Source organism: Macrobrachium rosenbergii, chromosome 56 (assembly GCF_040412425.1).
Source record: "Macrobrachium rosenbergii isolate ZJJX-2024 chromosome 56, ASM4041242v1, whole genome shotgun sequence".
In the NCBI taxonomy this organism is placed as follows: domain Eukaryota; kingdom Metazoa; phylum Arthropoda; class Malacostraca; order Decapoda; family Palaemonidae; genus Macrobrachium; species Macrobrachium rosenbergii.
In genome coordinates, this window is record NC_089796.1 from 23,303,403 (window position 1) to 23,326,906 (window position 23,504).

At 33.5% G+C, this 23,504-nt stretch overlaps 2 protein-coding genes across 2 annotated transcripts in view; both read right to left on the reverse strand.

Moving 5' to 3' along the window:
• Svip (small VCP interacting protein) overlaps positions 1-8,303 on the reverse strand; it is a 40,205-nt gene extending 31,902 nt beyond the window's left edge. Inside the window, exons 1-2 of the mRNA XM_067101300.1 lie at positions 8,191-8,303; positions 3,926-4,009 (exon numbers count right to left, since the gene is read on the reverse strand). Of these exons, the coding sequence (XP_066957401.1) occupies positions 3,926-4,006 (81 nt within the window). The 5' untranslated portion in view covers positions 4,007-4,009; positions 8,191-8,303. The remainder of the gene's footprint in view (positions 1-3,925; positions 4,010-8,190) is intronic.
• A 2,261-nt stretch (positions 8,304-10,564) lies between these two features.
• Positions 10,565-23,504, reverse strand: part of LOC136836124 (uncharacterized) — a 61,294-nt gene continuing 48,354 nt past the window's right edge. The window contains exon 4 of the mRNA XM_067100115.1: positions 10,565-11,618. Coding sequence (XP_066956216.1) covers positions 10,693-11,618 — 926 coding nt within the window. The 3' untranslated portion in view covers positions 10,565-10,692. The remainder of the gene's footprint in view (positions 11,619-23,504) is intronic.

A 23,504-nucleotide genomic window follows, 5' to 3' on the forward strand; every position in this document is an offset into this window, starting at 1 on the left:
TATGAGTTTGTTTGGTTTAAAGATAAAGTTTGATATTTCCAAAGACTGGATTTCAAAATACGTGTACCAGTATAACATACATCCCTCACCAAGACCACATCCTTAAGCTTAATGTTGCTTTTTATAATGGTTTCAAAGCACATGATTCCATATACCATATAGCTTTATTAACCAGGACTGAGTGGACTTCCCATGCTACTAAAATTGTTTACAAAAATTACCATTTCATAAAGATAAATTATCAATTATATTAATTTCCTTGGCTGCATTTCTGTGTGTGTGTATATGTGTGTCCAGAGGCTTCTAGAGTCTTTAGGTTTAAGACGATATTATAATCCAATGGCGTTTCTCCAGGAGGTGGAAGAAATGATTCCGAAGACAGATTCTGGATTTCTTCCCTAAAGGGAAGCAGATCTGACAGGAATCTGTTTAGGAGTTGAAATCGGCTTCACAGGATCCTGGAGTCTTTAAGAATTTAAGATGATGTTATAATCCAATGAGCATTTCTCCAGGAATGTTCCAGGAGCTGAAGCTGCTTCAAAGGACTCTGGAGTTGTGAAGATGTCTTCAAGAGTCAATCTATTATATTAATTTCCTTGGCTGCCTTTCTGCCTCTGTTTGTGTGTACAGAGGGTTCTGGGAATTCTGAAGGCTTGGGAATTCAAGGCTTTGCCAATTCAGAGCTGGGCTTCCAAAGCTTAAGTGTCCCAGGCTCTTCAAAGCCTTTTGTCTCCGATTTATTCGCTATAAAACTCTGTTCCTTAGTATTGTGCAAGAACGGAGGTCTAATTGGAATAATATTTTTGAACAAAGCAGATAAGAGAATATTATGTAAATAAATCTGAGTAATTGCTTAGCAATATAGTTTTCACTGCATATATTACAAACAAATATTACTTACGCTTTAAATGAAAAACCCCTCTCACGAATCCCCAAATGAGGACTACTTCTCGGTTTGGGGGGATTATGAGACGGGACAGGTTCCGACGTCCCCCACCAATCCAGGAGTCCACTTACAATAAACCCCCCATATTCGCAGGGGATGCGTACCACGCACACCCCACCCCCGCAAATAGCTAAAATCTGCAAAAACTTAAAACCCCTCTAAAAACACATCAAACTGCCTATTTTGATAGTTCAGACACAAAAAAATCTCTAAAAATGCTGACATCTGAGTATTTTAATAGTTTTATCACAAAAAGTGTATTTAGTCATGAAATGATATGAAAATACAATAATTAGTGAATATTTTTCAGTGAAAAATACCGCAAATGGGCAAATTTTTGCCAAATAATGTGTATTTACGTTCCACAGTGATGTCCTCGAATAGGTGAGTCCGCAAATCATGAGACCGCAAATACGGGGGGTTTACTGTATACTGTATAATATAATGTTTGTTTGCACACCAGAAGGTAAATGGGCTGGTATTACCCGTAGACTTTTGCTGACTATTATTAGTAGGGTTAAGTTAAGTTAATTTTATTTTACTCAGACCACTGAGCTGGATTAACAGCCTCCTAGGGCCAGCCCAAGGATTGACTTATTTACGTGGCTAAGAACCACTGGTTACTTAGCACGGGACCTACAGCTTATTGTTGAATCAAACGCATGATATAGCTAGAAATGAATTTCTATCACCAGAAATAAATTCCTCTAACTCTTCATCAGCCGGCCGGAGACTCGAGCTCGGGCATTAGTAGGGTTAATTTAGCCGTGGGTATGGATATGGTATGGATATGGGTATGGTACGGATATTGGTATGGGTATGGGTATGGGTATGGGAATGGTATGGTATGGTATGAATATGGGTATAGATGGGTATAGATATGGTATGGGTATAGATATGGTATATTGGATATGGGTATGGGTATGGGTATGGGTAATGGTATGGTATGGTATGAATATGGGTATAGATGGGTATGGGTATAGATATGGGTATGGTACAGATATGGGTAAGGGTATGGTAGAACTATACCTTAGTTTAACCAGACCACTGAGCTGATTAACAGGGGCTGGCCGATTAGATATTTTACGTGGCTAAGAACCAATTTTTACTTAGGGGATAGATGTGGATAACCACATTATGGCTAGTGAATTTCTATCACCAGTAAATTCCTCTAACTCTTCATTCTTGACATCGAACTCGGGCATTAGTGGGGTTAATCATGGATATGGTATGGATATGGGTATCAGGTATGGGTATGGGTATGGGTAATGGTATGGTATGGTATGAATATGGGTATAGATGGGTATAAATATGGTATGGTATGGGTAGGGTATATGGGGTATGGGTATATATCAGTATATATGGGTATCAGTTTGGGTATGGGTATGGTACAGATATGGGTAAAAAAACTAAAAAAGTTAACTATACCTTAGTTTTAACAGACCACTGAGCTGATTAACAGCTCTCCTAGGGCTGGCCCGAAGGATTAGATTTATTTTTACGTGGCTAAGAACCAATTGGTTACCTAGCAATGGGACCTACAGCTTACTGTGGAATTCAAACCACATTATAACAAGAAACGAATTTCTGTCACCAAATATAAATTTCTCTAATTCTTCATTGGCCAGTTGGAGAATCGAACGCGGGCCCAGCAGAGTGCTAGCCGAGAGCGATACCAATCTGTCCAATGAGGAACTACAGATATGGGTACACGTATGGGTATGGGTATAGGTATGGTACAGATATGGCTATGGAATGGATATGGGTATGGTACGGATATGGGTACAGGTATAGTTTGGACGTGGGTATGGGTACAATACAGATGTGGGTATGGGTACAATACAGGTGTGGGTATGGGTATGGTTATGGGAACTAGTAAATGCAAGCGATAGCGAGCATTTGCTAGTTAGAAATAATACAGTAATACACTACTTTAGTTTTAATGCTTTTTCTTGACCAAACTGGAAATGGTCAGCATATGGTGTCACTCTGTGGTACAAAACTGCTAATACAACTCATAGGCACCTTGGTGAATAACAAATCCATCTTTAAATTTAAAGTTTAAATCATGCAAGTTTTTCTAGTATTTTACTGCAGAATAGACTAAATTAGTACAGTGTACGGTAATTAAAAAGGCAATCCACTTTAGATCTGCTTGATGCAAAAACTATATAGACTATCTACATCACTTTTTGGGCAAAAATTAATTTACAACAAAGTACAGAAAGTTTTGCTAATAGCTGAAATCTACCCACCAATCAGACTTATTATTATTCCTTTCTGGAAATACTACAGTAAAACAAAATTAACTTCCTTTAAAATGACAGCCCTACACTTACCAATCAAAGAAAAATACTGTATCCATGATAATGCAGTTAAGAATAAAAAATCTATATTTTCCTTTCTTAAGTTTTAATGCACATCAAGCACAGATACCAATAAATTACATACTGTATATGGTAATTCTGAAGGCAATTTTAGCAAAGTACTTACAGAGTACTGTACGGTGCAAAAAAAGTTTCTGGGATATATGCCTTACATTATTTTAGATAAATATTTTTTACATTAAACAACAGAAATGTTTTGTAACTGCTAAATTCAACTCACAATTTAAATGTTTAGTTGTCATTTCTTGAAATTTACAACTACTCAACTTTAAATTACAACAAAGTCTTATCCTGACATAAAAAAGACCTTTACACTGACCTATATAAGAATAATAATGCTAAAAATTAATGCAGTCATCAAGAAATCACATCTGAAACAGAGATGATCTGACATGAGCTGAAACCCGATAGGGTTAAGGATTTCAGTTTGTTTTCCTTTAAATGCACAACAACAAACGTATCTCATTTCAACAACCTGCACATTATTCAATAAAAATAATGTTTATCATCATTTAATTGCAGTAAAATTTCTTCACATGTAACTCAATAGTTTAGACCATAACAAAATTTTCTGTAAAGTGAGACTACTTACTGGATCCCCTGGTGCTGGACTTTTACCAAAGCTGTTATATTCAGTTGCTTCTCCCTTGCAGCAGGACACAAACAGTCCCATTTTCTAATTTGGAAGAAGAATTATTCACATTCAGTATCCTGAGAAACATAATAATGCAGTACACATGCAACAAAAAATCACAAGACATAAGCTAAAACTAATTTTGTTAAAAATTAAAGGAACACATACTGTAAAAATCAGATCTAACTAAAAACAAAAAACAGTATCATATATACCTTGTGTATACAGTATAACCCTGATGGGCATAGCATCTACCCTGCAATTAGTTAAAGCATACTGTATCTCAAATTCTGTTACAGTATAAAAAGCAATAAGAAATTGAAATTATTAATAAAAAATAAACCAATTGATATTAAAAAAAGTGTGTTTTCTTAAATAATATATTATCTGTCATATTTCTTTATGAATTAAGATGTCTTTAGTTCTCCTTAAATGTTTTAGTATGCACAACTTAGTTCTTGGGGCAAATAACTAAACAGTTTGGGCAGTCTTACTCCAATGTTCCTTTACCAATATAGTTGTTGCACCTTAACTCTATTTGGCATCAATATGATAATTCAACTCCTCAGCAGCATGGAATTCAATATCAGTAATCGTCAAATGAGAGATCCTTATATTCTGCAGGCTTCAGGTTAGCAGATTTGAGTATTAGTCAAATTTCCATTAATAATCAAATAGAATATTTGGGTAATATTTTAGTTAATCAACACTACCAAATCTCCAGGTGAAGTTTCCAGATGTCTTCTGACTCCTAACAGTTTTCCTTACCTGAGACTTAGTTTAACAATGATCACTTGTAAGAACTGCTGATGGCAAGCATTAGTGTGACATTTTGTATATGAAATATGAAAGCATAAAATAAGCTCTATTTATCTGCAAAATCTCTTCCACTTATAAATGCCTAACCAACCAAAAATAAACGTTTGGCTAAAAAGTGAATTACTGGAATTGGGACAAGGATCAAACATGTGCCTGCTAGCTATAACTCCCAAAACTTAAATAAGAATAATGTGCACAATGCTAATAGGGAGACAGGTTGGCCTCAAAGCTGATTAGAATCCCATGTGCATGGTCAGATGTGTACGAATTTCTTTACATAATCTTTAAGACTTATAGTGCTTTAAATAGGGGGTCATGGGGAGCAAAGCCCCCTAGGTGAGGTATGCCCCAGCACCCTGTTAGGTTAGGAAAGGCAAAGCTGGGCTGCATCCCTTCATTTCATTGCTTTCACCAACAATGGTTATAAATGAATGCAAAACACGATGAGCCATTTGAAAAATAAATGGTTCATGTACTTGTCTACATACCCAAGCCTTCATATTTTCATTGGTAAACTTGCTCTTGGAAATAAACCCAATATGACAATCATTCAACCATGTCTGATATTGAATTCTATGATGGCAAGGTAGAATAATAAAGTATCATAGTACAGTATTACATTCGATTTCTACCGTATCCTCATGGACAAACAAAGAAACTCAAAAAATAAATAAAGATGATCATGAGCCTATCCCAATAGTTCAAAGTAAATCCGTAAAAATTTGACAGTGGGTCCATAAATTAAATAAATTTAACGGTGGATGCAAATGCCCTCTGTCCTGGAGGTCAGCAATAAAATCAAGGCTTTTAAGGGGAAAACTGAGATCTGAAGTATGGGTCTTGAATGGGATCACTGACATGTTCCCACAACTCACAGAGTTTTTGGACACAAATAAATGAATAAGTCAAGTTGAATAAGAAATCAGATCTGTAAATCATCTTAAATACTGAATGAACATTTCAATTCATACTTCACTGATGTCGACACCGATACCTGGGACTGGGTTCAGGATCCTTTTGTTGCCAGTTCATCAGCATGTGGCAAGTGATCTCAGTGCAAAGGCAGAGGATGAACTGTTGGAGCTGTCATGCAATGGGAGCCAGAGGATTCGATTCAGTCAAAGTGAACATGTAGACTTTTGGGCTTCTATTTAAGAGGAATATCCTGAGGTACTTGCTGCAGCTTCAAAGGTTTTGCTTCCATTTCCCACTACTTATCTCTGCGAGGAATCTTTCTCAGCTCTGACATCATGAAAACTAAATACAATGCTTGGATGCATGTGGAAGATGACCTAAGAGTATGCCTCTCGTCCATCCCTCCAAGGATAGAGAAGCTGTGCATTGGGAGGCAGGCCCATCCTTCACATTAGTAATGAACAAGACATCTGGTATTGATGAAAAAGAAGGAGAGGGAATTTCTGAATTTCTCATTCATGGGAATTTCATGGATGTTTTTGCCCTCTTAGCTTTGAAGGTAATTCTAAGTATTAGCTCCACGCCTGTTTTTACCTAAAACTGGTTTTTCTACACTTTGGGGCTTCTGATACTGGTGGTACATTTGTTTGTTGTCGTCAATGGAATGTCCTTCATAAATAAAGTACTGGCCCAAAATACCCACATTAACAAGTTATTGCACTTGCCGGACGGGGTAATGAAATCATTCAAAGAGACATACCCTTAACTGTCTTGTGAAGATTGACTAAATAAACTAAATGCTGGATGGACCAAGGGGTTCATTACAGGTAAATACATCTGTGCGACAAAATCGGCGTAAATCCATAATTAGCAACTAAAAACTGTAGAAAAGTCGTTAGAAAGAAATCGCCAGCGCCGGAGCCACAGATCCAGTCCTGGTCAGCCAAGGTAGGTCACTTAGGCCAGAACATCCAAAACAATATAAGACTTTATGTTTATCGATGCACGTTATGTTTATGGTATTTACCATTATTATTTCATGTTTTACATATCCCCAAGGGGCTAGTACTAAACACGCACCATTTTGCACATAAACATGCTTGACGCCGAAACAATTCAATGCCTTAGATCTACCGCTTTGGATTACACACTATATGAATTATTGTCTCGTGTTTTGATATCAGAATTGCCACTTGAAGATGGAGTTACACTTTTCAGTCTATATGTTTATTTACAGTGTTCTATGCCTATCAATATTATGAAATAGTGTGTATATATAGTGTATGTATATATATATATATATATATATATATATATATATATATATATATATATATATATATATATATATATAATATATATATATATGGTCATATATATATATAGATATATATATATATAAATGAGATATATATGGTCAATGTCCAGAACAACTCCGCTGTGAGATATAAGAAAATAGGTCACACTATAATTTTCACAATATAAAATAATAAAACTTTGTCTCTGAACACTTTTTTGAGGAGATCACCATGAGATATTAATGATTATCTAATCGCATCCTCTAAAATTTTCTAAGTCGCTTGTTTACATCCAGTAGGGTTGGTTCAAAATGAGGTTTTACTGTAATGTTTCGTGAAGAGTGTGTAATGGTTCTCAGAAAACTAGTTCCCCATCGAATGATTTTCGATTTTTGATAAGGTTAGACAATACCTGTCCCCAACCTCCATAGCTAATATGGCAAAAATTGTGGGTGTTTCTCATCATAAGAAGTGGTCTCAAACGTTTAAATATGAAAAATATTACATTTTACTTCTTTAATTTTGGTACTTTTATAAAGGAGTTCTTTCTGACATTCACCATATATAGATATATATATATATATATATATATATATATATATATATATATATATATATATATAACTATATATATATATAATGTTTTGAACTATATATACTAATGTTTTTTTGCATGTTTGTTTGTCCTCATGACTCAGGCCGTTATGGATATTTAATTGTAAAAACCAGCGTAAATATTGATTTTAGGAACACATGAGGGGGTCCTTGTTTATTTTCTGTCATAAACGGGGTCCTTGGTTGAAAATGTTTGAGAACCCTGGCCTATCCCATTGGGATTTATCTATCACTATGGCTGCTTTAATTAATGTAATTTCTTCACTGAGCAATTATTGTTACAGTAACTTAGTACTGCGACTTCATAGTTATGTGCAAGCGTTTTCAGCGTGTCTAATTTTTTTAAGGGGTCATTTTTTTGTGACAGTCTGGAAGAAACTTGTTTGACCATAGGCTCGGCCTCACGGAAGTGCAGTGGAATGCCATGGGCCTACCTGGTATTAAGAACTACGTACCTAGTGTTTATAAACACCTTTACTAAATTTTTTGACAAAATCGCCTAACACAGTTTACATCACACAACAAATCCTTTAACACAAGATACGATAAAAAAACCATCAACAATGCAACACTTACAAGCAAAAACCTCAATAATAGAAGGTCGTCTACAAGGTACCAGCTACGACAGGGGAATGACGTTTGTGGAAGTAAATATAAGGGCGCTATCGGTTGAAAGTTTTCAAGCGTTCTTCTTCTTCTAATTGCTTACCGCCAAAATGCTTCTGCAATATTTGAGTAACTTGTTTTAAAATTGAAATAAGTAATGCATTAACATTTCCTAAACTCTTCCCAGTGTAATTTTGATACGTTAGCTTCACTTTGAAAACAACAGAAAATCTAAATTTGCACGAGTAATAAAAGTTATTTTCCATTTTTCAATATACCTTATCCTTATCAAGATTTGGAAGAAGTCTGCTGTCAGACTGGAAGGGCTTGACGAAATGTAGCTACTTGTAACTAGCTGCTAGAGAATGTCTAACAGCAAGTTATTATTACCCAAGTTATGTTTATACAAAGCTTTTATAATACCAGTTTGGAATTTTTCGATGTGAAAACATATCTATGTATGTATACATATGCGTACTTCTCAAGGAAAAGAAATACAAGATGTAATAATTACCTCAAAACGACAGAAAAACAAGCTAAGATACAAAGCGACTCTATAAATATCATAGTTATGCACAAAGTAAATCTGTGGCACTAAGCAACTATATATACTTTTTTTTTTACTCCAAAATTGGTTGGGTGTAAAATTGGGCGTATAATACTTTTAAATTCTCAACTGCCTTTTGTAAGTGCTTAAATACTGAGTCGTAGTTTGAAGTTATTGAATATATTATGGCAGTATGTCTCCCAGCATCAAAATAACACGAGCTTTTGCAAATTGAGAAATCGGTACGGACCAGAAATTGAAGTACTGTATCAAAATGGCTCGTCTAAAGTTTGAGATCAATTTCTATCTAATAGTGTTCTCATTGTAAGCAATGCTTTGTGTTCTGCTATCTTGACTATGAAAATCTTCAGTGATCATTGTAGTAGTCTCTCCCCTGAGTTAATTTATTTTGTTGCCGCATGCAAGATGTAATGCAACAGTTAAAGATTCCATTGCCACTAATTATGTAATACCTTTGCCTTACTTACCATATTCTCTCCCTCTTACATATGGAACTTGCAACTACTTCCTAACGTCCAAAGACAGCAACTATTACCTTTAAATTCTTAAAAGTTGAATGCATACATGTCAATTCTCCTAATTACTAGATGTTTCAAATAAATCGTGTTTCATTGTATGCTACATACACTCAAATTTGCATTTACTCTTCTTGTGTTCATCAGCATCCTTTAAGAACTTTTACTAATTTATATTTGTTATCCTATGAGACTTAGATCCTAATTATGCTATTATTAAGTGCATTTCTGTCTTTTGTCATCTCAGTTTCGCTTCTGCGACTCGCCAATTTACTCTACATGAACATGTGAACCTATTAACAATGCCTATACAACTGCTCAAAGGTGGGTTTATGCAACACAAAATGCTCTACCATTTTGGTCATGATGGACTGCGTACTTGGATACTCCTAGTGCCTTGCACCATTCCGTATGGGTGGCACAAATTTTCTTGGCAGCTTTGCTTAAGCTGATGTTTTTCATGCAATACTTTTGGTCTCGTCTTTGCTAGACATCCAACTTCTTACCAGTTAATCTACATCAACTTTTACTTCTCATTTTATAACAAAATTTTGAGCCCATGAGTCTTGGAATACTAGTGTTTAACTTGGCAATATAATTCTTTGAAGTCATATTAAGTTAGCTCAATTGTAAGAGTTCTGATTAGGATGTAATTATAAAACAGAAGAGTTGTACTTTACAGCAGAAAATTTAAAAAAAAAAAGGAAGAAAGGAAAGATTAGAAAGGTTGAATCTACTCCAAAAAGTTCTCAATTTTTTTGAAAAATACTTGCCAAATATAGAGCATTATAGAAATTCTTGTTCCATGAAAACTACCACAAGCCTACCTACCAAAACTCTAACGCTTAAAGCTATTTACGGCAGCATTGAGCAATCAAGACATTAAAAGATGTAAAAGTTTTACAATTGTTAAAAATTTTAGCAATGTATTTTTTCGGACCAGAATACAGTTTTCAAACTGGGATACTTGTTTACTTCATTTTGAAGCTTAATGGTTGTGATTCATAGCAGGATGTTCAGAAATGCAAATCCAAAAATTTCAAAATGATGGTTTGAACTTAGCTAAAGGGTGTTTTGAGAAACACTGGTCAAGGTGTAAACCTTCCATTTTTTGTAATCCATACATCTGGAAGTTAGACCAATAACTGTAAAAATTGTAATTTATGATGTGGTAAAGGGCAATTCCTATTAAACTTCATTTTTTTTTTTTTTTGGATACATTTCTCTTACATTTTTGCAGGGTATAGGAAAAGACAACATGAAAATTTTGCACTGCACTTTATTAGTTGATACTTGAAGTAAGTTTATCACACATTCCAAGAAAATGAAAAAAATACCATGTTTTTAAAAATAATAGATCACAGACATTACAATTAGAATCCAGAAACATTAAAGTTGCTCATCCTCTGAAGATAGATTCAAATGGTACTGTTCTGTTTCCTCTGTTGTTGACACTTCAGCAGCATCGAGAGGATAATATTCAGGAATATCTGCAGAGAGTGATAATTGGTCCATTTGGTAAACAGCCTCTTCAAGATCAGGTGGTGGTGGCGGCGGCGGTGGAGTATGAACTGAGCGTGACTGATTTGCAGGATGAGTTTCATTAACATCACTACCGGTGGGAGAGAGCTCAGGAATTGGGTGATGTGACAAATGACGCTGCTGAACCTGATTGTGGTGGTGGTGAGGGGGTTGATGAGAATGTACAGTGTGAGACAAGATACTGTGATCAGCACTAGAAGTTAGATTATGAGCTAAAAAATGAGGGATGTGAACAGGATGGTGAAAATGTAAATGATGGTGGTGATGAGGGATGTGATAATGATGACGGTGAGAATCGGTGGAGAGGGCATGTATGTGTGTTGGCTCACTGGTGTCAGGTGACCCACTACTACTACTTGTGGCACTGGGTGTGTGTGGTGTTTGAGGAGTATTGCTTGGAGCTGTGGGTGTTGGTGGGCACAAATCATTGTTATTAGCTGATGGTCCCATTAGGTGACCATCTCCAAATTCATGACTTAAACTGGAGTCCCCTGAATTTGGAACATGAATAGCATGAGCAGCAGAATGAAGTGCTGACAATTCAGCTTCCAACTGGCTTGGAAGTTTAATACCAGCAACACCCTTCTTAGGGATAGAACTTAGATCTCTCTTGATGCGGCGTCTCCGGCTGGGATCATTACGTCTCAACTGAACCATCCTGTCAAAATCAATGATGTACAAAAAGCCAGCAACAAGAACTTCACAGGCACGTTGACCAGAACCATACGCTGCTTCTAATTCATGACTGGTCCGTTCATCATACTGCCACCAACCTGTAAAAATATTGTAAACAAATCTTGTTAAAAATAATAGCCATCATAATTCACTAGAATCTTAAAAAGACAATAAAAGAATTATATTTTCCCTTACAAAAGTTCTGTAAACACTGCAAACCAAGCAATACAGTATAATTCCTTCAACACAAAAGACAAGCAAAAGGTTCCAAGCTTTACACCACCAGTGGTGTTCTTTATACTGCCAATCGACAGATACATGTTAAACATCCTTAAAATAATTAAAATTACTAGCTTTATTATCCAGGCTCACAGACACCACCTAAACTCAACTAATCAAACCATTTTATGTGAAACGTTATCCTATATAAAAAATAATGCTGCCTACTTTAATGATTAGCTATTCATCTGCCATTCCTTAGAAGTAGATATTTCAGATTTTCCTTGGGTAACATCATAAGTTTTGCATTATTATATGCACCATGAAATATAAAATGTCCTCTTAATTTCATTGTCATTCTACGGAAGCAAATCTAGTAACTTTTATCACAGAATTCCATTGGCTATACTGCAAAGCGATGTGAATAGGTAAGATAATTAAAAGTCTTCTTTATACTAATTCATTTTCTTGTGTATCCAAATTTCTCAAAGATTATTCCAAGACATTACTATAGTGTTTTAATAAACAAATACCACAACATATTACCAAGCAAATGATTTACATGCATTGTGTACCATGCAAATAAAGGAAAGAGTTTTGCATCACACAAAGTAGTGTTATATAGCATGCCCCAGATATGCATATCATGGGTATCAAAGAAAATACTGTACATCTACACTTTTCACAGGATTCTAGAAACACATTAGATTTAACCAAAATAAAACATTTCAAGTCAAATGGGAAAAGTTAAAACATAACGAGTTTATGTCATGGTGATATACACAGTGACAAGGAAAGAACAATATATCTTGTCAAATAAAGAAGCGATTCCTATACATTACAATTTTACACTATGGATTCCCATGTGTGGTACATTATAAAATTCTGGGTACATTATACTTTAGAGTAATTGACAGATATGAATTGCTTTTCATATACAAGACCAGGTCAAGATGAAAGTAGGAAGTTAAACAGAAGAGCCAAGATGAAAGTAGAGAGAGAGAGATTTAGAGAGAGAGAGAGAGAGAGAGAGAGAGAGAGAGATATACAAGACCAGAGGAACAGAAAGCCAAGACAAAAGTAGGAAGTTAATTTGAGAGAGAGAGAGAGAGAGAGAGAGAGAGAGAGAGTCAGACTGAGTCATACGTTTCCTGTGACAAGAGAAATGAACAGTAATTTTAAGATGATGAACAGTAATTATCCTTTTCAAACATAATTGGGGAGGTTGACGTAAATCAATAAAGCTAGCAACAACCTACATCAGTTTTTCAATATTATGTAAAAAGATATCAACCTTCAAAAACCAAAATTACGGATTATAAAAAAATACTAAATAAAATATTAACAAAAGCAGCGTATATCCAGTATATAACATAAAAATGAACTTTTCCAAGGTACTTGAGGCCTCTAAATTAAAGAAAATTACTGCCATCTAAAGGAATAAATTACAAAAGAAAGATCATCAATCAGAGAAAAGAAAGAACTTGAAACAAAGAAAAAGAATGACCACCAACATAAAAATACAACTAAATTAACTGAGAAACAAGGCTTATCTTGAGAAAGTGAAAATATCCACATATTTGCAGATCACCACATTCTCTTCATTACTATAAATCAAACTCCTGAGATGCAATGTTCAGCGACAAAAGCGTTCAATAGACTCAGGAACTGTAACCTATAAGTTTTCTTGTATGATGTTCCTTTTTTTAACTAAGAATCACCACAGAAATGCCTCCATTTAATGGGGCCAACTTATTAATCTATGTTTCTTACTGGTTTTATAACTCTGATCGCATTCTATCAGGTGTACTGTAATTCCTTGTCAGACGGCTTATGTTTACTCAACAGTCACATTAAATCTTTCCTCACTAAGTAGACAGAAGTTCTGCTGTTACATACAGAAACATTGCTAAGTACCTAATCTTGATTTGATAATTTCCTCTTGCGACCTCTACCTCGCCCTCTACCTCGGCTGGAGCTTTTACCCTTAAGAGTCTTGGTAGTGAGGCCAGCTGTTCCCTTAGCCTTGGAAGTTACTGTGTCACGCTTGATAGCTCTACGCAGGCCTGGGCAATTCGTTCGACTCTGTCTCATGGTGTTAAAATCAATATCATAATTGTGGCCAGCTATTAAGAGAGTGACTGATGTTTCTCCACTGGAATAGGCCTCTTCTATCTCAGAATTTGTACGTTCATCATATCGCCACCATCCTGCAGGACAATCAGGTAACATCTCTCAATATCCTCCAACAAAGTCCTAACCAACACTGACGTCAAACTCAGTGAACTACAAGTATCTTTCAAACACTTTGGTTAATTTGAAATGATTAATCAATGTACTGAAAACCAGTGCACTGTTAATGGGATTGAAAAATCAATGATCTGAAACTACAGTATATCTGTCCAACCCAATTTTTAACATGAATGGTAACTGATCTCTTCCAAGGAAGAAAAACAAGTTTCTTGTCACAATGAAAATCTAATTTATAGAGCTAACTTATGCAGCATATACCGTACTTAAAATGAATGTATTCTGTCAATATGCCTTCAGCATCTTTCGCTCGTGATAATAATCAAGACTGCTCTCCACCGAATCTTTTTTTAATATATAAATTCAATGGTTACTTCTCATTGGTGGACAGTACAAAAGTTTTGAAATGTGTTACTCATACTACAACTACATATATGCTGGATCTGCTGTACTAAAATATGGCAAATATCATAGACACTGTCACTGTTAATATAAAATATACTGTATATATATATAATATAATATATATATATATTGTATATATATATATATATATATATATATATTTTATATATATATATATTTTATGTATATATGTGTATATGTATATATATATGTATATATATATATATATATATATATATATATATATATATATATATATATATATATATATATATATGTTATATAATATAATCTAGTTACTGGGGGCAAGCTGTGCTCAACTTGTGCCAGTCCTGCAAATAGAGAGGTTAGTGACAGGAGGAACATCAGACTGTAAAACCAATGCCAGAACCATGGTTAGTCTAATCCAGATTGAGAGAGAATGCCAGGGCACTCTCGTTTATCGACGCAACAGCAGGCCTCGCCTGACCCTCCAATAGGCAAGGCTACCGCAGTGGGGCGATTGTGGCTAAACAAGCAAGTCCACATGATTAGAAATGGACACTAAATTTGGGTAGTATGACAGGAAAAAGAGTAGAGAGGTGGCGGAGATGATGAATACGAGAGTTGGATCTTGTGTGCAAGAAACAAAGTGGAGAGGAACAAGGCAAAGGAAATAGAGGAGGGATGTAAGCCCTGTACAGTGGAGCTGATGGAATGGTAGAAGAGGAGTAGGCATCATTGTAAACAGTGAACTGAAGGAAAAGTGTAGTAGTCAAAAGAAGTGGGTAGTCGACAATGAAGGTCAAATTAATGTTATCAGAAGAAGTCCTAAATGTGATAAGTGCTTATGCCCCACAAGCTGGATGTGATGAGGAAGAGAAGTCAATAGTTTTGGCGGAGTTGGATGAAGTATCAACATCAATCTCAGAGAAGAGAGTTGTATTGGGTGGAGACTTCCAATGGACATATAGGTACAGATAGAAGAGTGATTTCAAGAACTATGGAGGACTAGGAATGGGGAGAGGAACAGACATGCATGGCGCATTATAGATTCTCAGTGGCATTTGATATGGACTAATTAACATATCATTTTTATGGAAGAAAGATTATGTGACATATAGAAGTGGTGGAAGAGAGAGTCAAATTGGTTTTCTGTTTGTAGGAGACAATACCCATGGAAGTAAAGGATTGTAAAGTGATATATGAGAGAATTTTGGCCAACAACATAAGCTGGTGGTTATGGACCTTTCAATCTCAAAAGGACAAAGGGAAAGAGAAAAGTGAACCCTAAGATCAAAATGGTGGAGCTAGAAAAGGCAGAAAATGTGGAGTTGAGATCTAGGTTTAAGGAGAATGTTCTGAGAAAAATAAAGTTGGAAAATGATGTAAATGATTGGTGGAGTTTAACAGCACAGATTAAGGCATGGGGAGGAAATTTTAGGCAAAACATCAGGCAAAGGTCCCCAAAAGATAAAGAAAGTTATGATGGAATAAAGACACACAAGACAGATCAAGAAAAAGAAAGAATCTTAAAAGAACCATGATCAACACAAACAGAAGAAAATTGAGCAAATATCAAAAGAAGCAAAGAAAGTTGCAAAACAACAAGCGTTGCTAGAGCCAAGGCTGCTGCTTTCAATGATTTGTAGGACAATGTTGATACCAGAGGGCCAAAGAAACATCCACAGATAGCCAGCTAGAGACAAAAGCAACAAAAGACCTCACACATTATTAAGCAAATTAAAGATGGAAATGGTAAGGTTCTAACAAAAGAGAAGGAAATTAAAAGTAGATGGAGAGAGTATTTTGAAAATCTTCTAAAATGAAGAAAATCCCACCTGAACAATCATTGAGGATGGAGTAGTAAATGAAAGAGAAGTTCCCAGGATTAGTCGGAGAGAAGTGAGGTGGGTAAATAAAATGAAGAAAGGTAAAGCAGGACCAGATGGAATACCAGTCGAGGTGTGGAGGTGCTTAGAGAGGTGGGAATTGACATCTTGGGACTTGTTCAATAAGATCTACCAGCAGGAGAAGATACCTGATGCCTGGAGAAACAGCCTGCCAGTCCCCACTTCAGTGCTGCCAAAGAAAAAGGGGACATCATGATTGTGCCAATCCATCGGGCATGTGCTGATGGCACAACCATGAAAATCTATGAAAGAATAATAGAGGTAAGGCTAAGGGATGTAACATCTATAAGTGACGAACAGTTTGGGTTCACAGAAAAGGGACAACAGATGCTATCTTGTATTAGACAAGTCATGAAAATATAGAGAAAAAGGAAATGAACATCATCTTGTATTTATAGATCTTGAAAGCATATGACTGAGTGCCAGCAAGAAGTGTGAGGTATGAGGGAAAAAGCGCCTCAGAAAAAATATGTGAGGATTGTAAATGATGTACAGAGAAGCAACAACACAGTAAGAAGCTCAGTGGGAACAATAAGACAAGTTTGAGGTGAAAGTTGGACTCCAACAAGGTTCTGCCATGAGTCCCTATATTTTTATATGGTAATGGATGTGATAGTGTCGAAGTGAAAGATCAGGTGCCTTGGAGTGTACTGCAGATGACATAGTGCTAGTCACCACCAGTAAGGAAGCTTGACTGAGAAACTGGAGTTGTGGAGAAGTGCGTTGGAGGACAGAGGCTCAAAGATAGTAAACAAAAACTGAATATATGTGGATGAATGGAGGAGACCAAGAGGAAGCATCAACTTAGAGCAGGCAGAAATAAAAGAGCTACATCCTTTAAGTACCTTTGGTTGTGTCACTGATTGTGGAGGGGGATGGAGAGGAAGTGAACCACAGAATACAATCAGCTTGGTGCAATTGAGGAAAACATCAGGTGTGTTATGTGACAAAAAGATTTACTGCAAAGATGAAGGGAAAATGTACAAGAGCATTGTCAGACTGCTGGATGTATAGTTGTGAAACATGGCCCATGAAGAAAGCACAAAGAGGAAGATGGAAGTGGCAGAAATGAGAATGCTATGTTGGATGGAGGACAAGAAGAGACAGGATAAGGAATGACTTTAATAAGAGGAAGGTGAAAGTTAAGAAATATCAAAGAAGCTGCAACACAGACGACATAAATGGTTTGGACATGTTATGAGAAGAGAGGAGGATTCTGTGTATGTAAAAGAACCATGAATATGGAAGTGCCTGGAAACAAGGAGGAGAGAGGTGGGACAGAACGAGATGGAGAGACACAGTTAACAGGGACATGCAGGAGAAGAACGTGAGTGAGGTAATGGTGCATAATCGCAGAAGACGGAGACGACTAATAACAAACAGCGGAAATCGGCGGTTTTCTGTGCTGAAAATTGCCGATTTTCATTGCTAGACAGGCGTCATAAAACTGCATCGCCATTAGCCGAAAGTCACCATTAACCAGGGATCGTTCATATATATATATATATATATATATATATATATATATATATATATATATATATATATATATATATATATATATATATATATAATGTATGTATTTCATTGCTAGACAAGTGTCAGAAACCGGATCACCATTATCGAAGCCCAACTGTGTGACTGCCTGTGTGTGTGTGTGTGTATATAGATATATATATATATATATATATATATATATATATATATATATATATATATATATATATATATATATATATATATATATATATATATATATATATATATATATATATATATATATATATATATATATATATATATATATATATATATATATATATATATATATATATATATATATATATATACACAGGTATATACCAGTATTCCCCACGATGTGATGGGGTTTCCAAAACCCATCGCTTGTTGAAAAAATCGTGAATCGAACATGGCCTAGCTTCGACACTAGGTAATCAGTACCATCTAAACATATGGTAGCCTAGCCTACACTACACAGTATTTTTATACATATATGGTATAAGTAATTATTAGTGTCAGCTAATTCTGCAGGTTAATGCAGACTGACATGATAAGTCAGTATAAAGAGAAATTGAATAACAAACAAGGCCTGGCCTGCACTGTCAGATATCACACGTGTAGCTCAGCCTACATTATACTGTATTCTATTTTCACATAACAATCACGATTATACAAACATCAAAAATAACGTAATGTGCATCTTTCCATGGATCTTTTAAAAGTTATGCTTACTACACTGTATCCAATCAGAAATATTCTTATACTGCTTTTGCATTATAAATTCGATCATAGCGATCAAATGTTTTGTTTCGAATCGATCACGCTGTCTTTATTTCGATGCATTTAACTCCGTTCAGAGGGCATTTCTTTCAGCTTCTAGTTAGTGTAAATGAATCTCTAGATACTTTTATTTATAAGGGACATATGTATTTTCAAGTTATACTAAGTGTTTTTATGTCGAAATATAACTTAAAATATGTCTTGCAGAAATTATTTTAGCCATTTTTTCGTTAGTAGATGACGTTGGCGTTGGCCCTTTGTTTTGTGTAAACAAAAAAATCAAGATTCCGTCGCTATTTTCTCTTGATTTCATCATCATACCACGAGCTTTTCAGATGTATGGTTTTATCGCTTGAAAACAGCAGTATATTTGTTCTTTCATGTCCAGTAGTTTTGATTAAAATACTTTCCAATTTATTTATGTCGAAGTTTCATCCATGTTGCCAATGTACGAGCACTTATTGTCATTAGCAGCTTGAACATTCTTTTCAGCCAGCTATAACTTGCAGCTTAATTTACTGCAGCAGAGTTTCTCTGCTGATCTTTTCTCCAGTTGATAAGGGTAGTGTGAAAACATATCAGTACTTAACGCCATTTTTAACATAACTATTTATAATTGTTTAACCGCACGATGGTTGAAATACAAGCAAAACAGTTATTATCCATCAAGTTATTAGCAAAACAACAGAGTTCGCTCGTTGTTTATGGCTGTACAACATTTTCGCAAGAGTATAAGGTTACTAACAATGCTTTTATTATTTTCTTATTTTTTAACTAGAAGATGGAATAAAGAGATGGAGAAAAAAGAAGTTGGTCTATTGTGTTGTCTTTCTTGCTGCCTGATTCTACGAACTGTAGTGTACGCTGTTGCTTGTGCTCACTTGAAATTTAAAATATTTTCTAAATATTGTCGTACCGGTATTAATTGCTCCATCTAAACTCCGACCATCGAAGACAAATTATAGCTCACTGTGCACTACCTGTATTTACAAACGCACAAAAATTGCAAACTAACACTGACCTATTTTAACTTCCGACACAACGAGGGCTAGTGAGGTCAGCCATTGGAATTAATGTACATATTCCAGCCTCTCGGCCAACGATCGATAACCAACGCTGTTTGATTGTACGCTGTTGCTGGCGCCAGTCGCCCGCAAATTTAAAATACGATTTTCAAAATATTGTCTTATCGATATTAACTGCTAATCCCCATCTATCGTGTAATCGGCACTACCTGTATATTATATATATATATATATATATATATACCTGTATATATATATATATATATATTTATATTATATATGTTATATATATATATATATATACATATATATATAATATATATATATATACATATTGCTATTACATATATATATACATACATATATATTTATATATACACATATATATATACATATATATACATATACATATATATTTATACATTTATATATATATATATTTATATATATATATATATATATATATATATATATATATATTATACATATACATATATATATATATATATATATATATAGTATATATATATATATATATATACATATATATATATATATATATATATATATATATATATATATATATATATAATATATATAATATAATATATATATATATATATATATATATTATATATATATATATACACACATACACACAGGCAGTATTATGGTTATATATGTATACACACACACAGGCAATTTTTGGTTAACATGGCTCAAGCACGGCAATTTTGCACTTGTCAGCAACGAATATATATATATATATATATATATATATATATCACAGGCAGTCCCTGGTTACAACACAGGCAGTCCGGTTAATGGCGTGGCTTCTGGTCTGGTTTACGGCGCTTTGTTCAGTTAAATGAAAAATCGGCAATTTTGCACAGAAACTTCATTTCCGCCATTTCGCTAATAATTGGGTATTGGAGCCACAGCATACTCTAATAGAGGTGTGATAACTGAAAATCGGTGTTTTTCGACACTGGCAAGCTACTAAAATTGCCGCATTTTCAGTTATCATCACACCTCAGAATGGAACCGCCGATAAACCAGGGACTGCCTGTACACACACACACATACACACACACACACACACACACACATATATATATATATATATATATATATATATATATATATATATATATATATAGTATAAATGCAAAAATGTTACTGCACAAGATTTCTTTTGTTGGGAATTGCAACCTTCATAAAAGTTTCTAAACGTTTAATTATTATTATTATTATTATTATTATTATTATTATTATTATCATTAAAAAGATGAACCCTATTCATATAGACCAAGCCCACAGGTGCCACTGACTTGAAATTCAAGCTTCCAAGGAATATGGTGTTTATTAGAAAGGCATAACAGAAGGTAATGGAAGAAGGGATCACTTATCAAGAAAAGAAAAAATTAACAAATTAATAAATAGATAAAAATGTAAGTAAATTATTAAAATACAGCCCAACCTCTTTAAACCAGCACCCTTGGGACCAGACCACTGCCGTACCACAGAAAATCCTGGATGACAGAAATCACCCTTAAAAGCCCCCTATGTAAACAAAGACTTGTCAGCTCATTCCACATATATAGTGCTGTGTTATCAAAAGTAGAACAAAGTTTATGGATAATCAGTCATTTTGTTAGGTTTAGTGCCTTAGGAAAATTCTGGCTTGCTCCATAAGCATCTCTCTGGAAATGCTTACACCTTCGCTTCATTGGAGCTTAAACCACTTTATAAGCGCACTGCCTGACTTGATCTCAGCACCCAATGCTTTCTAGTACCTGAAACTTTTCTGGCTTCATTTTCAGCAAAAACCTAAAATCTTTAGCTTTTATTTTTTTAAACCTTCGTTATTTATTTATTTTTATTTATTTATTTATTTTATATATTTTTTTATTCATTTATTTCTATTTGTTTAAACAAATTTATTTTTAGCAGTTACTTAATAATTTTTATAATTTATTTGAAAAAATTTTAGCATTGAATTATCCAGTATTGTCAGTTTTATATATTTTACATTTATTTATTTTTATATTCCATTATCACAACAACTGCAGTTTACTTTTTAGTCATTTTTCAAATTTTTATGGGGAGTCAAAGTATTTATTTGGTCATCTTTGATTTATTTTTATTGGCATTTTTATTAAATCTTTGTTTTTGGTGTATTTTTATATCCTGACAATTTTAATTATTTTTTATTGTTCAAGGTTATTTTATTCTTTTATTAAGTTTATTTATTGTATTTTTTTATCTAGTGTCTGTCAACCTTTATTTATCTTTATTTAATTATTTTTTTATTTAGACATTCATTTATTTACCATTTATTTATTTGCGGTATTTTTATTATATCTTTATTTTTTTATCATGATGTTATTTTTAATAACAAAGTTATTTTATTTATTTTATTTCTTTATTTTTCCATTTTGCTGCTAATATATTTATGATAATTATTTTATTTATTTTATTTAAACATTTCACACATCAATTTCATTTATGAGGCAACTAATTTTATTGTCCACCATTATTCCCATTTTTTTCAATATGTTTTTATTCAATTTTTTCAAGACATTTATTTAATGTATTTTTTTTACCTTTTTGACATTAATTTTGTCTTCTTTATACATCTTTTCTAGTTATTTAATGCCTGGATTTATATTTTTATAAAATCTATTTTTATCCATTCAAGTTTCTTTAACAAAATTTTTACTGCATCCCATTTTTTATGAATTTTTTTTTAATAATTGGAACTGGATTTTTTTATTTACCTTTTTATTTATTTTTATTTCCAGGAACATTTTTATGTATACATTTTTCATTTTCACTTTATCTGCCTGTACTTATTTATTATTTTTATTTAATTATGTTATTTATTTTTTTATTTACACTTTGGCTATTGTTTTTTACCAACTGCTTCTGTTTATTTTGGGATGGGCATCTTTTTAAATGGTGTGAAAGTTACAGCATTTTTAGGAACCATTTCTTTTTATTTAATTTGGATTTACTTTTATCCTTTTACCTATCAATGTCATTTTTTTTTATACTGCCTAACTTAGAATATGGCCCCTATGGCGGAATTTTTTTTATTTATGCATCTTATTTAAGTGATTTTCTATTTTAGCATTTTCGTTTATTTTAAATTATTTATTTTATTTTTTATATTTTAAGCCAAAAGTTACATTTTTTTCATAATTGAAACTATTAATGGGTAATTTTTTAGTTATTCTTTTTATTTATTGATTTATCTTTAGTGGATCTATTTATCTTCTATTTACCTCATTTTTACTCTATTTATTTATTTTTATTCATTTCTTTACGCCTATCTTTTATTCATTTGAATTTTTATTGGTTTTAAATTTAAAATTCATTTTATTTGAAGAGGATATATCTTTAGTTATTTTTATTTATTTATTTTATTTTTATTTATATATTTTTTTACATTTGATGGGAGGGTTTTATTTTATTTGTTTTTATTTTATTAAGTTCATTTTTCACCATAAATTTATTTTTTCATTTATTTTTATTAATTTATTTTTCTGGTGCACCTATTATTATACTTTTTCATTTGTTTAATTATAAAATTTTTACCCATTTTGATTAACTAAATTATCTTTATTTAGATTTTATTTAATTAGAAAACGATTCTGCTTTATGGGGATTTATTTATTTTAATTATTTACAGGACCTGTTTTAATTTTTTTTGGATTTTTCTTTAGGTCTTGAGGGGCCCTATTTAATTGGATTTTCAGACATTTTTTGTAAATATACCCTTATTAAGTTATTTTGGGATAGCAGGGAGGAGTTCAGTTATTTATTTTTTATAAGAATATTTTTATTTAAAGGGCTTAATACTTTGTTGATTTATTTATTTGTTTTTATT